A 15,301-nucleotide genomic window follows, 5' to 3' on the forward strand; every position below is an offset into this window, starting at 1 on the left:
GAACCGAAGGGCGGGGGTTCATGTATGGAGAACCGCCGATAGCAGCACTCGGCTGGGCTGCTACCGCCGGCCACGGCTTTAAGAGTTGTCGTTGATACTGATCAGCTTCTTCTCCACGTCCTCAAAGCGCTCGGACCCGGATCGGTCGCGGTGGAAGTAACCTTGGATGCGCTGCTTCTCCGTTTCGCTGAGTGACTCGAGGCAGAACTTGAGGTGTGCAGGCGTCAGGTCCTTCCGTGTGATCACGCCACGGACTTCGTTGCGGCGGTTCAGCACAATGAGGTGTCGCAGCCCCAGCGATCGGAACAAACGGAAAGAACGCGGCACCGGGGTCTGCTCCTGCACGGTGTGCGGCGTCGGGTTCATGTATGGCGTCAGGTCCATCCACAAGTCTCGCTCCTCATCATCCAGTTGAATGTCGCTAACGGACGGGTATCGCGGATAGCTGCCCTCCATGTCCCGGTACGACAGCGCGTACTGGTCGTTGTACAACAGCGTCGTGTCGCTCGCAGGAGTGCGCACAAAGGGCTCTGGTTTCTCAATGAAGAAGTCCTTGCGCTGAAGCAGCACGGCCAGGTGGTGGCGGTAGATGATGCCGGCGAAGCGAGGAGATTTACCCTGTACTCCCAGATTCGGTCGGTGGCCGCCGCCTGCAGCATCCTGACTACGGGGAATGACAACTGGGAATCCACCGTGGTTGCAGTTCTTGAGGACATCGTAGATCTCACCAACCTTTGCGATCTGCGGTACGCATCTCGGGGGCGAACTCATGATGTTGAGCGCACGCAGGAAACGGGCGTAATAAGGCGGATCAAACTCGAGGAACGGCAGGTGGTTCAGGTGGATGTGGATGTCGTACAGACCCTCGTTGAAGCTGTTACCAACCCAGCGTGCAGCCATCAGCGACACCATAATAGGGAGACCCCATTCAATCACGCCCGTGCACTCCAGAATGATCACCGTCAGCGAAATCGTCATACGGGCCATGCCGCCAAGCATGCAGGCAGAACCAATAAGCGCAAACATGCCGTCTTGAGCACCCACAGGGAAGCCGAGGTAGTGCACGATCATGACACAGATGCGGCCGTAAGCTGCACCAGCAAGCAAGCTCGGCACGAATAAACCAGAGGGCACGGCAATGCCATACGTCCAGCACGCGAAGACGTAGAACACGACGAAGAACATACACAGCGAGAACGGCGTGAAGCTGCCATCGCCCGTGAAGTGAAGCAGCTGCTTCATACTTGTAGCGTAGTTGACTGTGAACAGCGATGCCAAGTCATTGTACTGACCTTCCGGGCAGTAGAACCGCGAGAGCGAGTCGCTGTAGTCGCCTGCAAGGTCACGGCATGTACCAAAGTGGTAGGACAACCAGAACGAAGCCGTGGCCATGCTAAACGCAATAAGCAGCGCCTCACCGAAACGCAGGAGGCGGTGGGTCACGTAGCGTTTGCGGAACTTGGTCAACACAGTGTTGGCACCATTGAACGCAGCACCAAAGAGCCCACCAACCATGCCCATCAGGATAAACACCGGCACGTCGAGCACCTCATAGGCCTTACTGCCGGCAAACTGGCCAAACGTGAAGGTACCCGTCTGAGTGCCCATCGTCCCGCCAATGAAGACGTGTCCCACGTTAGGCGTCGAGCCATCCGACTCGCTGGCCTCCATGAATGACATGAAGTAGTTGAGCACGAAGGCTGACACCATCGCGCAGAAGAACGTACGCCACGTGAGGTTCTGGTGCCAGAATGACGCGCCTTCCTCCAACGCGAAGAGGACGCCACCGATGGGGGCGCCGAAGGCAGCCGCGACACCAGCAGCCGCACCGCACGAGATGAAGTCGCGCTTCTCCTTGTCGTTGCGGAAGCCCTTGAACTTGGTCCAGCTCGTGTCCACTCCGAAGCTCGAAGACTTGCCCTGAGACAGGCCTGCGCCGATCACCGCGCCGCTGTGGATCATGGGCCCTTCCTTTCCGACTGGTAGTCCTCCAGCCACGCTGAAGAGAATGCCGAACGCCTTGCAAAAGAGCGTTTTAAGCCGCACCACGCGGTGGATCTTGATCCCGTTCAGCGTCGCCTTGATCTCCGAGATGCCGGAACCTCCAGCCACGGGACACAGGATCGCGACGCAGTAACTAGCAACAGCCACGAAGCCCAAGCTCACGAGGGCGTAGACCAAGTAGCCAGTGCCAAAGGCACGGGATCCGTCCATCTCACCCGCCACCAGCGCTGCCATGGTGGCTGTGCGAAACGTGGACAGCAGTGACGTCCAGAACTCGACGAAGCACGCGACGAGCGCTGTGCCCAGCCCCACGCCAAAGGTCATGACCCAGCGCGCGATGTTGAGCGAGCGGATGGCGCTCTCTGTCTGCTCCTGGTCGTGCTGCGTGTTGACGCGGCTCTCGAAGAAGTCGTAGTTGAAGGACTCGCGGTGCTGCGCCTTGGCGCGCTTCTCCTTGTCCTTTTGCTTCTGCTCCTGCTTGCGCGTGGCGGCCGAGAACGGGTTGCGCCCCTTACCCTTGAGCCAGTCCAGCAGCGTCGTGCCATTGCGCTGCCGCAGCGCTTCCTCGATCTCGAAGCGCGAGAAGCGCGCGCCAGAGTACAAGTCGCTCGGGAACGAGTGCGTGCGCTGCACGCCGTAAGTCGCGTACAGGTCCGTGGGGGGCTGCGGCGCTGCGCTGCGGCTGTTGGGCTTCCAGCTGGGGGAGCGCGCACCGTCCAGCACGAAGCGCGGCATAGGAGAGCGCAGGATCGACGACGGTGACCGCAGCGCCGACGCCGTGCGGGCCAGCGCCGGATAGCGGCGCACAGAGTTTTCCACGGCCACGTCCAGGCCCGAGGACAGCGTGTCGCTCTCATCTTCGGACGCGCCCGAGATGGACACGCGCACAGCGGGGGGCGACGGCGCCAGCAGCGCGTCCGTCTCCGAGGGCTCGCGAGGGGACGCCATCAAGTGCGGGCTGCGATGCGAATGGTAGAGTGACTGGTGGGACCAAGGTGTGCGGCAGATATGTCTGTCTGATACCAATGAGTCAAGATCGCGCTTTGCGATATCGGAGATGGCAGGAGGATCGCAAAGCTGATGCGCTGCAAATCGGATCGGAATCATGGAAATAAGGATGGGCTCGGAAGTAAGGGGTTGGGAACGTAACCTGTGGGATATGATTATATACGAGCAAACGGAGTTTAATGGGTGCTGGAGGGTTTTGTGCCAGGTGGTCCACAGCGAAAAAAGCTTGAAATTTGTATCGATATACTTTGCGCGGCAGAGATCGGACCAAAGTATGTGACAGGCAAAACGTGTCGGAGCTGCTCGCAAGCGCGCTGGCAAGGTGAGCTGGCGACGAGCCCGAGGCTGGCGGCGAGCGCGCTTCAGCGTGCTCTGAGGAGATTAGCGCGCCGCCGCGAATATTTGAATATTTGCGGGCTTGCAGAATCGCCTCCAGCTGTGAGCATCCAAACACCGAGACGCTGACGGCAGGAGGCGGCAGCAAAGGGCATGCTAATCAAGCGTTTGGGGGCAGTGTCCGATGTCAGAGCCAGCGAATGCAAGGAAACCCCTGCCGCAATGATATCGGATATACACGAATAGTACCTGCCTCTGCCGGGCGTCGTATACAGCAGCAAGCAGTGCAGCCGGCAGAGACTGCAAGCTCTGCAAAAGAGAAGCCGATCTCGCTGGTCGTAATGTCGCTCGTACCGTAGAATTGAAGGGCAACAACGACAAACGATTGCCTGCGCTGCCGCAGCGATACATTGCAAGGGCAAGAACTTGCAGCACTGTGCTGCCCTGCAGCAATACTTTCACCACATAATGGTAAGCTTATTCTCGGCAGCGAATATGTATTAGTCCATCCAGCTGAAACCTTCTGCAGTGTGCTTCACCGTATTACACCGTTGCAATCGAGCTAAGCGGGTTTCAACGTCTCAGTCGGATAACGCCGGCTAAGCTTGGCCCACAGACGGTTGACGACGCGTTCGCGTCGGGGGAAACCATTTTACTAACGTTACGCACGCGGCAACAGGTAGCGAAGGCGCCGGCAGAATGCAGTTCAGTCAGAACGGCTCTGCAACGGCAACTGCGCACAACAGGGAAATGTATCAAGGCATACGACGGCGCTGCCAGCGCAGTGCACCCGTTTACGGGAAGAAGGCACCACAGCCCGGCCACGGTGATTGCGCAGGGGGCAGCCCAGTCGGAGACCCAACTCTGCTTTCAGGCAGCAGTATTTGCAGCTTCAACACGCGGTGGCGACTGACCTGCTGCTGCGCACGCGACTTGGCTGCACTCGCGCATGCCAGCGGAGAATAAATCGCTGCCACGGAGTCGCCCACCAGCCAACTCGGTTGATCGCGTCGCATATGTTGCTCTGCGGCGCCGCGATCCAAATACGTTCGCCGACTGTCGCTGCGGCCACTAGATCTCTCGGCGGCGCAACGCTGGCGTTCGTCCGCATCTGGGCCGCAGTCTGCTGCAGCTCACGGCTGAGGAGATGCCTGTTGTCGACGTACATGTCGGAAAACAGCGCGCGCCCGGCGCTGCACGCCTTGGTACGTCAGCGTGCAACGGCTGCCGCGCTTCAACCTGTCCAGCTTGATATCCGCTCCAACAGGGACCTCCTGAATCGAATCCATTCGTGGTGCATTTGGAATCGCAGGTGCGCTGGAGCGTCTGCGGACTGGCTGAAAGTCGGCCTTTTCCACCAATCCCGGCCCGTTCATGCCAGGGTGGGTTCGGCGTGTTGCACTCGACTTGCACCCGCAATTGCCTTTGCCTGGGCGAAAAGGCCAGCAAGCGAGGCGCATTAGGGCACCGCCGTGCATCAAAGTTTGGCTTTGATTCAAAACCGACCAGGATGATTTGCGCTCCGCTCTATAGCAGCGAAATGAGCCCGCGATCATCGCGGCGATGCTCTTCGGATACACGCGCAGGATCGTCACCAGTGACCACCACCGTGGTGGTGACCACGATCTTCGTCCCGCCCACCAGGTGGCGGTTCAGCTATTATAATAGTAGCGGATACCGGTGGTTTGCCCCCCACCGAGTGGCAACAATGCGTTGCTGCATGCAATGCATGTACAGCTACAGCAGCACTCTCTTCCAACACTACAGCACTAGCTAGCAATGCTAGCCCAGCTCACGCTTGGATCGACCGACCGCCTTGGCGTAAAATGGGGAATTTGTGCAAGCGCAACGGCGCTCTCGCGGGCCTTCGCCGCGCACTCCCTGGTCCGTGCACGAAAGGCTGGGTGTGCCAGGGGCGTATCACTCCTGGGTTCGTTTACAGCCGCCGCAACCGCCGCCGCTTCAACTCGGATGCTTGCAGGTGTCCGCAATGCCTGAAGACGAGACAGCGCCATCTCGCCAATTTGGCCATGCAAATCGCGGGTCTTGCCGGCCTGCGCTCATACGTTCGATAGCCGGCAGCGCACGTACTGTTGTATGCAGATGATCCGCGACTGGCGTGGCCGCGGCGCTAGCGGCGAGATCCGCACGCCAGGCTGGCGGAGAAGGCGGCAACAGCAGCAAGCAAGGGCTTTCTCGCTCGAGGGCGGTGAACTGTGCGTTGCATCGAGGCGGACACAAGTTGCTGCAGATGAGCCGCCGCGCCCGCTCCGTTTCTTGAATCGGCTGCGTCGATTGTGGCGCAGCAGCAGCGATTGCCGCTGCAAATGCAGAGCTGGGCTCTTGCTTTGCCGTGCAAGTCGGCCGTGGCGCTTGCAGTGCAAGTTGCAGTCGGATCGCTCCTCAGATACAAGCCGTATCGCGGTGGGCGGGCATTTGGTTTGGGAGGGTGTCGAGATGGCCCGTCTGCGCGCACGCACACTTGCCGTTTGTATGAAGCGAGCGGGAGGGAGGCGCGGGTGGAAACGCGGCGCACGCCGGTCGCCACAGTCAAATTTGGAACCACTTCCCTCCTCCTTGACCTTCCCCTGCAATGGCGCCACTGCGGCTCCCTCCTGGCCCAGGCTCCGGCGCTGGCGTCAAAGTCGAATCCGCTCCCCATTCCGCGATCGATTGGGGGCTTGGCGGAGCGCCGGACGGACGCGTAGCACAGTAGACTCAGCAGCAGCAGGCCGACGGACGAGCAGGCACACGCCTCCTCCCACAGCCGTAGGCAGCAGCAACCACAGCAACGCGCCGCGCGTCGATGACCCTCAAGTGCTGGAACGCCGCCTCGTCGCCGCGGAAAGTGCCGGCCGCCATTGACACGAGCGAGTCCCTGCTGACCGCCGCGGGGGGCAACCAGGTCCCCAACCACATGGGCCGCAGTCGCGCGGCGCCCAAGTCGGCACGGTGCCGCGCGCAGTCGAGCAACTGGGACAAGGACGCCGTGGACAACTCGGGTGAGAGCGAAGACGACCGCTTCGACGTGACGGCCGCAACCATCCCGGCGCCGTCGCACCAGATCCACGCCATGCCCGCACTTTGGGTGAGCGGCCGGAGGCGGCACAGCCGGGGGCGATCTCGGCGACGCACCGTCAGCGAGAACTACAACCACGGCAACCACAGCAGCAGCGGCGGCCCCATCGGCTACAGCAACAACAGTACGCCCACGGGCTCCACGTCGTCGACACTCTCGTCGACGCTGCCCTCCAACCTGTCCGGAGGGGATGAGCAGCTCCGAGAGGCGGCGGCGGCCGCCGCGGCCGGAGGGAGCCTCAACCAGCGATTGCGCATTACGTCGCCCGACGGCCCGCGCTTTGCCGGCTGGGTACGCGGCCAAGCCGCCGACGTGCTGTGGGACGCGCTGGACCCGAGCGTGCAGTGCGTGCGGATCGACGTATGCAACGTGGCGTGGACCGTGCCGACCACCATTGCGCACCGCGTGACCAACGACGGCACGTTCCGCTGGCGCCGCGTGTATTGGGGCATGCCCATTGCCGAGGGCTACTATGTGAATATTTACGACGTGACGGAGCAGAAGGACCCGGCCGACATGCTGTTGCTGGCGCAGAGCGAGCGCTTCGCCGTCATCAAGTGAGCAGCGACCCAAGGCACTGGCAGCAACATCAGCGTAGCGACCCGGTTCTCTTCGTCGTGGCGTGGTGCGCCTGTGCGCGAGTGTGCGCGCGGCCCGGTCTCCTATGAGGGCTGCGCGGCCGCACGCCCGCGACAGACACGGACCACCACAGGCTGCGGCTCGTAAAGCCCGCGGAGAGGTATTTAATGAACCCAATGGCAATGGATGAAGTCAAGACTACATGTCGTGTTCGCCGCGCGCATAGCGTAAACCGCACCCTCACCCGCCCTGAGGCTAGCAGCGCCGCTTGTGTCAACCCAAGTAGCAGTAGCAGAGAGCATAGAGACCTATAGATGGAAGAAGAGAACAACAACCTCACCAGCACAGCTTGTATTGTTGGAGCCGGAATGCCGTGCGTGACAAACGGCACCTTGAAGCAGCCCGTGTCTCTGCTCAGTGCCACTACTACCATCGAGAGGAATAAGATTGCGATCCTCCGCCCTTTCACAAGTCGCCGCTAATGCCGACGTCGTCGCTGCTGGACCTGGAGCTCGTACGCGCGGTGCGCCGCGCGGTGGGGCGCGCGCCACGGCCCGCCGACTACGTCGAGGCGCTGGAGGCGTTCGCGGAGCCGCTGGCCGCCATCCCGCTGCCCGTGCAGTGCAATGTGGACACGGCACAGGCCTTCCGCGACGCCACGCGCGAGGAGATGATGCTCAACGGCGTGCGCTTCGTGGGGGACCACCGTACCGAGGCCTTCGTGGCGGCCGTCAAGCGTATCGTGGGCGCGCACGTGGGTGGCGACGCGCACCCGGAGCGCGCGCTGCTGGTGGCCGACCGCGTCATGCGCGGCTGCAGCCGCACGCTCAGCGGCGCCGACTCGTTCTTCGCCGTGCACGAGCTCCTGGCGGCGCCCGAGCTGCTGGTGAGTCAAGAGTCAGATCACGCCCACAATGACCCGTTATCTGACCTGCGTCGGTGCTTCTCTTTGTCTGCTTTGCCGCGTGCTCTATGCTGTGGCCGCAAGATCAAGCCGCGCGGGAGCGGCTCCGTTCCGCTGGACGTGACTCTCGGACGAGACTGCACAGGTACCTCGCGCGCTGGCCCGGCCACTTGCTCGGGGACCGTCTTCGACGCACTTCAACGCCGAGAAGCAGACGGACTCGTCTGACAACCAAATGTGCATGTGCTGTGCAGACCACCGCTTCAAGTGCCGCATCAAGTCCGTCAACTTCTTCGGGCTCTACGCGAACGAAGACATCGCGCTTCTGCTGCAGAGTGACCGCTGCGAGATGGATGCGCCGCTCCTGGCCGTGGACACGATCGTCGTGGAGACTATGGACCTGACGGCCGACAAGTCCAGTCGCCGGCTCACCATCCGCTCGCCAGACGCCAGAAAGACCCCGTCCAAGCTGGAGCTCGAAGCGCGTGAGCTGTTCTAATAGCTACGAAGTGCTAGTCTTGAGGCGAACGTCTCGGGGATCTGGTCGTCACGCTTTTAGCGTGCTGCAGTTTGATGTGTCCTCGGAGCTTCACTAGGCTTCGCTACGCTGGCGCTGGTCCACCGGGCTGCCTGACTATCCCATTCTTGTCGCTCCAATACTACTGATATTCACCGTGTTCGCAGCTGCAAAGCTGAAGTATCTGACAGACCAGACAGTTGGATGCTCGACGCTTTTGCCGAGACTTCAACAGAATCTTCATTGTTGACATGAGAGTCTTAATGCGAACACTGACCTAGACCACCGCAAGTTTTGGTTGTGCAGGCCAATTTCCTTCCAAAGCACACTGCAGTTTGTAAAGCAGTGTAGGATCGAGCGATACGCATTGCATTCCCAATAGTTCTACGACTGCTGCTGTCTCTGGCAATCAGCAGCACATTCCTGGATTTGAGGTCACGGGGCACGCAATCTCGAGCAAAGAGCTGTCGGTGGATTGATAGGTACATGTTGAGCAGAGACCGGAGACCTTTGCTGCTTGAAACATGCCATGAGTTTGACTTCGGCGAGGAAATCGTGGCTTTTTCGCGTGAACACAATCACCGGGTCTTCCCCCATATTCTGCACGCACTAGTCCCGTTAGTTTGCTCGATGGTTCGCTATGACCACCTACGTTCTGTCTATCAACGTCCGATCGATCCGAATTTGCTTTCTTCACGAGGCACCTCGTATAGCCCTGAATGCCAGCAATACCACACAATGTAACCAGCAACGATGCATATTATGGCTTCAGTATTGAGCGTTGACGCTGCTTCTTGCTCGGTCGTCGAGGATGGAGGGGCAATAGCATAGAATTGGAACTGCTGCCTTCAAAGCTCGATGAGAACGCGAGACGACAGAAGCGGTCGTAGCGCGAACGGCTGATGGTACAGGATGGCTCAGCTCCGATTTTGAGATCGTAATGGTGCTCGAATAGTGAATCAACTGCTGCCATCATAACGCGTGAACAGCGCCGCTTATTGAGGCACTGGCCCGCAACGGAGTGCAACTTTCATCCGCCAGGTACAGGGCGCTCTACCCGCTGTAGTTTCCGCCACTGCTTCCTTCTCCACCAAACGAGTCGCGCGCGAGATTGCATCGGATTCGACACTCGTTGGAGGATTGGTTATCGTACAGCTTTTCTTGCTGTGGAGTTTCTTTCATTGGCAAATAGTTATGCTACTCAAGCTGTCAGCTATTGTACCAGTGAATTTCAGGCTTAATGGAAAGCATTAAGGTTTCCACCCTTCTAGCCAGCAGTCAATTACACCTGGAGGTTGGTGAACTGTTCAAGCCGAGTCTCCACGAGTTGTACGAGGAAATGTCGCTGCGTGTTGGTGAGTGAAAAGTGGCGAGCAAAGCGCTTCACCACTTCATGCGGGTCATCGTGAATATTCAAGTAGAGTTGATGAGTTTCCGATGGAGATAAGTGAACGTCGAGGCACAGATCTGCCTCTTGGTAGTCGCTTGAGTCAACATTCTCGTGAATCTTCGCACGCGGATGCACTGGAGTCGGCACCTCTCGCTCTTTTCCCTCTGTTGGCGGGCGCAAGCCTTTCATTACGTGGTCACGGGGCCGATGAGCAGTTTTCGTTCGCTGCTGCTTCAATTCTGTGCTCAAAGACGCTCGGATTTCTGTGGCGAACTGGAACGGGAGCACGATGGTTCGCCCGTCGTTTGCTTTCTTGAACTGAGCAGGTTGGAGCCGCCGCTCCTTCATCTGCTCGTCTAGAGCTTTTATTTCGGTTGCGGTGCGCATGGCATCAATCTTCTTGTGAAAGTCTACAGGGAGTGCGTTGCCTGCGAGTGCGACGTGAAGATTTTCGAGCCGCTCCTCAATTGTCAAACCGTTGACGTAACTCGGGTGCACCCGGGACTCTTGTTTCTCCAGCTCTTCTCGATGCAGCTTAGCTTCCAAGTACTTTTCCACCACGTTGTTCTGGCGCTGGAACGCGTCACTGTAGAGACGTTCAAAAGTCGACACGGTAGCCGATGGTGAAGACTGGCGAGCAGAGCGCAGAGCAGCTACCTCAGATGGCACGGGGTTAATGCATGGGTGAAAGGTGCAGCCCTCAAGCTCCTGCTTCACCTTTGCATCGCGCATTTCGTCAATCTTTTCTTGCAACAATTGTTCTCGTTCACTTAGAAAGTCAGTCTCAGGAGTGCCGTTGTTCCGGATAGGTTTGCCATGCAGCGAATAACGGATTCGTTGTCGTCGGGATGAACTTCGCTGGCTGGTTTGACATTCTTTAGCCCACTTCTGTCCAGCTTTGCTGTCGTTTTGATGAGACTTGAGCTGCGTGTGCTTTCTCGAGTAGTAGTTCGCTCGATACATTCGAAGCAGCATTTGTACTTCGCGCGTTTGAAGACTGGAGGGCTCACCAGTTCGCCCACCAAGGATGACTGAAAACAGGACTCTCTCCAACACCTTCACTGCCAGTTTGGACCCCGGGGCTCCGGTATCATCTCGCGTGAAGGCTGTCCAAGAATGCCAGAGCAAGGTGATTTCACTGTCGTTGTCACCACTGGCGCTGCTTTCCCATGGCGTGTTCAAATCTGGCACAAAGCCGAAGTACAGCAGGGCACAGGAAAACTGGATGAACGTCACGAACAGTGAATCGCCGTCAACTGAGGCTCCTGCATTTGCAGTACGTTTTGAATCGGCACACAACTGTGCGAGTTCCTGCCGAATTCGCGTCTTCATTACTCGCAGCGATCGGCTGCTTATCTTCGGTCGGTTCCGTTGAAATTCAAGATCATGGACATCTTCTTGCAGTCGCTCCTGCTCACGTCTCCTTTGTTCGATTCCACGCTGATATAACGACTCGCAAGCCCTCGAGACTACTGCAGCCGCCTCTCGTTTCCTCTGTTGTTGCCGTTGACGTCGCCTCTTGGATCGTGAATCACTCACCTCAGTATTGGTGCGGTGTTGAGCCAATCTGTGGATCCTTTCGTCTAGCGACTCGGCCCACATCCCGTTTTTGAGTAGAATACGCTCGGAGCCCTTGGCAATGAGCTTGACCGACGACACGCTCTCCGCTTCTTTTTGGTCGTGCTGCTCCCGCTCCTGTTCATACTGTAATTTCTGTGAAAGACGGTGAGAGATGTCTTGCTGCATTCGAGTCGTGAAGTCTTCCTTGTTATGGTTGGAATCGCTCTTGCCGTGGTGGGGACTCTTCCTGTTGATTTTTGGTCGAAAGGTGAGCTCGCTGTCCTCGGGGTTGTACATCTTGCAGCGTACTCTGAGCTTTGAGGGGATATACTGCCGAATACGCACTCGAGGCTTCTTCGAACTGCTGGATTGGCCTGGCTGCTTTGATTTGGACGACTGATTTGACACTTTCATGGACTCACATCGCCTTGCCGGCATTTTTTCCGGGTGAAACGTGGCCCACCCTTGCAGTGGTGATCTCTTTTTCTCCTCGGGTTGCACTGGTGGTAACACCTTCGTATCTATCTGAAGATCAGTTGGTTGGTCGTGTGTGGGGCTGGGAGCTGGCACGGGCGGCCTAGTTTGTTCTCGCATCTGAAATCATTCGCACGACACAACTTCATCAACACTTTCCGAGTTCGAGAAATGGCAGACTATACCATTGGCTTACCTTAGCCAACAGGGGCAGCATATCAATCGTCTTGGACCACTTGATTGTTAAGCTGTGTGGTAAAGCACCAACCTTGTTGTCAAGGGCAACAATGACGAGTTCCAGTCTGTACGTCACAGCAGCACTCAGCATGAATTCAGGCCGTTACGTCAAGACTCATCGCTAAGCTCACCTTTCTTCGCGCGTAGGAGCAAAGGAGTTTACGAAATCTTGATCATAAAGAAGTTCTTCAAGAGAACAAACAGCCTTCGTCAACGAATTCAACGAAGAAATCGACTCGAACTTTTGAGCTTTGCCATCGTGGTCGACAAGACACAGCATGCGACCAGCAGCGTACAAGAGCGATGGCAAGTCCTGCTGCACCTAGAAATTGGTGCACATGTCTTAATGGTTTGCAGTGGCTCAGGAATAGTGAATATTGAACACTTACCTCAGTTGTCTTCGTGTAAATTAGTTTCAGCATGTCGAAGAGATCTGCAGGAACGTTTCCAGGGATGCTGTTATCAGCCTTGGTCGAGGAACATGCATCGTCCTGTTTCACCACTATTTGCTCGTCGGCACGCCTCGAGGCGAAGTCTTTTAGCCCGCTCTTGTGTGGGTTTACTTGTGCTGTTGGTGATGGCGTGGACAAGGCAATCACAGTTTCGCCGCCGTACATTTCCTCGAACAAACTTACAAAGTCGGCGTCGCCATGAGTGGGGCTGGCTGAACGTGATTGATGTTTCAGTTGTTCTTGTTCTTCCAGTGCCATCAAAGCCCACTCAACTTCGCATTCCGTGCTGCGGCTACGATTCTCATCGTTTTGGAGCTCTGCTGTCTTCACGACTTCTGCAATGACCTGAAGTTTCGATTCAGGATAGAGCTCGTCTAGCAGCTCCTCGTCAGAGTATCCACTAGTTGACACTTCCTCCACTTTAGCCGAGTAAGGATCGATTGCTTTTGGTGCTGTCGGGTGGTCTTTTGCTGCAGTGGAAAGTGGAATGGCATCCGTTCCGCCTGATTTGGTAGAATTCGCCTCACCCATGAGCTGCAAAATACTGGCACTCTCACCGTCTGTAAAGTTCCAGTCCACATCGTCGTCAAAGTCCGAGGCATCGGAGCCAAAGTCCTGGAACACGTCGCTCTCGTCCTCCATCTGGACCACTGCTTCCAGTGCGAATATAGACTGAGGAGATCAGTCGTTTCGTGGCAAAGGCATTGATCCCTTTTGTGATCTGAAAGTGACGCAACTTCAGTATCAGCTCAGGATAACTATTAAACAAAAAATTCCACCTTGCTCGCAAAGCAAAGCAAACACCTAAATAACATATCGCCGCTATGACCCACTTCTGCAGTGCAGAATCTGCATTGACAGGTTGGCACATTGCGGCCCTACGGTCGTTTGTCATCCAACTGAAACCTACAGTCGATACAACGTACATGAACCAAAGCGGAGCGTTGGCTTTGCAGAAAGCATTGTTGTTGATAGGTATTCGTGCTGAGTAAGATAGCAAAGCCTCTCGTTATCAGACCAAGTTGAAGTTGCTTCCTCTTCGCGCTCCGATTGGCTCGATTTTGTTTTAGTGGTCCACACAAGCGTGCTGTTGATTGGTCTGATTTTCAACCAATGGCTACAGTCCAGATATCGCCTCCTTACCACAACACGATGCTGACGCACCTGAAGGAGCTCAAGGCCGAGAAGACGAAGGAATCTGGCTATGGCCACGTGGACAGCGCCGTGGACATGAGTCCCGGGGGATTCATGACCACTCCAAGCGGCGCCGACAGCGTGGAATCCGGCAGTGTCCAGCAGCAGCAGAACAACGCGGAGGACGATGAAGACGAGGACGAAGACGCCGACGTGTCCAGCGACAAAATGGAGAGCGACAAGTTGGCCCACGACCCGCGATTCCGCGTGAACGGCATCGTCGTAGACCACGAGGTGAGGGGCGGTGCCAGACAGGGCTGGGAGGGCGTGTACGAGATCATGTTCAAGAGCTCCACGCCCACGGGGCAGCGCGTGGCGCTCGTGCTGCTGGTGATGGTGTCGATGAGCGTCGTGGTTGGTGAGTCACTGCTGCAATTGGAGAGACAGGAGAGAGGCTGACGCTGTGGCGTGCTTTGTGTTGGTTCCATTGGGAAGCTGTGTTGGACAGTGTCGACGACATTCGGTGCGTTTTGCTGCATTGATGGGTGGATTGCGTGTGTCTTTCTGACTTGTTTCTGGGCTGTAGGGATGATATTGGGGACTACTTGTTGGCATTGGAGGCATTCTTTACGGTTGTGTTCTCGGTGGAGTACGCCCTGCGAATGGTGTCGCTTCGCAATCCAAGTAGGTATGCCTTCAGCCTCATGGGATTCGTCGACGTGTGCGCGCTCGTACCGTCGTTCTTGGGCTTCATCCTCCCAGATGCACGACCGTTGCTGCATTTAGCGGTGCTGCGTATTTTCAGAGTGATGCGCGTCTTCCGGCTGCTTCGGCTTGCGCGGTTTGTCGACGCAGGTGCCGCGCTGAGTGACAACATCCAATCGAACAAGCGGCGCATTGCAGTGTTCCTCGTGGCACTCTTCACCATGATTCTTGTCATTGGATGCGCCATGTACCTGATTGAAGGTGACCGACACGACTTCTCCAACATCCCGATCAGTCTTTACTGGACGGTGGTGACCATGACCACCGTGGGGTACGGTGACATCTCGCCGCAGACCATCGTGGGCCGTATGCTCGCTACCGTTGTGATGTTCGTGGGTTACGGAATCATCGCGTGCCCGCTGATTTTGAACCAGGCGGGATCGCAGGACATTTTGACTGAAGTAGTGGAGTGCCCGCGCTGCTTCCGGCGGCTGCACCAAGATGATGCCAATTTCTGCCGAGTGTGTGGTACATCGCTGCGTCAGCCTCGCGCCAAGAATATTAAGGCGCGCCACGACCGCCGTCTCCGCCTCGCGAAGCTGCGACTGCCAATTCCGGAAGACGGTCTGCCGCTGTCTACGACTTCGACAACGAGATCCACCATGCGCTTGCTCTCCGAGGAACCTGACTCGACACGGACAATTGGCCCGAGTTTGTAACAAATCGGCCCGTTGGCATTTTGAAATTGAGCTCTTGCCTCGTGTCGGAAGGCAGAGTGAGCGGCATGTAGGATACCACAGAGCGGAGGAGCGCATGATAGACTGATAATGTATGCGTTTCCCGTCACCTAGACACTCTCAAACCGCAAGATGACCAAACCAAATTTCGCTGTTTATAAAATTGCTCACTTGTTATCAGGAAA

General features: G+C 57.3%; 5 protein-coding genes across 5 annotated transcripts; 3 read left to right on the top strand and 2 right to left on the bottom strand.

Moving 5' to 3' along the window:
• Window positions 1-78: 78 nt before the first annotated feature.
• KRP23_10873 (H(+)/Cl(-) exchange transporter 7) lies at window positions 79-2,952 on the bottom strand (the record flags this gene model as incomplete). The annotated part of the gene is made up of 1 exon (XM_067881364.1): window positions 79-2,952. One exon carries the CDS (start codon window positions 2,950-2,952, stop codon window positions 79-81), a length of 2,874 nt encoding a protein of 957 aa, XP_067740681.1.
• Window positions 2,953-6,154: 3,202 nt separating this feature from the next.
• Window positions 6,155-6,988, top strand: KRP23_10874 (uncharacterized protein; the record flags this gene model as incomplete). The annotated part of the gene is made up of 1 exon (XM_067881365.1): window positions 6,155-6,988. The coding sequence occupies one exon, from the start codon at window positions 6,155-6,157 to the stop codon at window positions 6,986-6,988; it is 834 nt and encodes a 277-aa protein (XP_067740682.1).
• A 499-nt stretch (window positions 6,989-7,487) lies between these two features.
• Window positions 7,488-8,409, top strand: KRP23_10875 (uncharacterized protein; the record flags this gene model as incomplete). The annotated part of the gene is made up of 3 exons (XM_067881366.1): window positions 7,488-7,892; window positions 7,995-8,055; window positions 8,165-8,409. The coding sequence occupies 3 exons, from the start codon at window positions 7,488-7,490 to the stop codon at window positions 8,407-8,409; spliced, it is 711 nt and encodes a 236-aa protein (XP_067740683.1).
• Window positions 8,410-9,709: 1,300 nt separating this feature from the next.
• KRP23_10876 (uncharacterized protein) lies at window positions 9,710-13,182 on the bottom strand (the record flags this gene model as incomplete). The annotated part of the gene is made up of 4 exons (XM_067881367.1): window positions 9,710-11,971; window positions 12,048-12,153; window positions 12,220-12,410; window positions 12,478-13,182. The coding sequence occupies 4 exons, from the start codon at window positions 13,180-13,182 to the stop codon at window positions 9,710-9,712; spliced, it is 3,264 nt and encodes a 1,087-aa protein (XP_067740684.1).
• Window positions 13,183-13,653: 471 nt separating this feature from the next.
• KRP23_10877 (Potassium voltage-gated channel subfamily A member 3) lies at window positions 13,654-15,098 on the top strand (the record flags this gene model as incomplete). Its single annotated transcript, XM_067881368.1, has 3 exons — window positions 13,654-14,092; window positions 14,170-14,197; window positions 14,261-15,098. 3 exons carry the CDS (start codon window positions 13,654-13,656, stop codon window positions 15,096-15,098), a joined length of 1,305 nt encoding a protein of 434 aa, XP_067740685.1.
• Between the last annotated feature and the right edge of the window lie 203 nt (window positions 15,099-15,301).

Source organism: Phytophthora ramorum (assembly GCF_020800215.1).
Source record: "Phytophthora ramorum isolate Pr-102 chromosome Unknown Phyram_PR-102_s0011, whole genome shotgun sequence".
Classification (NCBI taxonomy): domain Eukaryota; phylum Oomycota; class Peronosporomycetes; order Peronosporales; family Peronosporaceae; genus Phytophthora; species Phytophthora ramorum.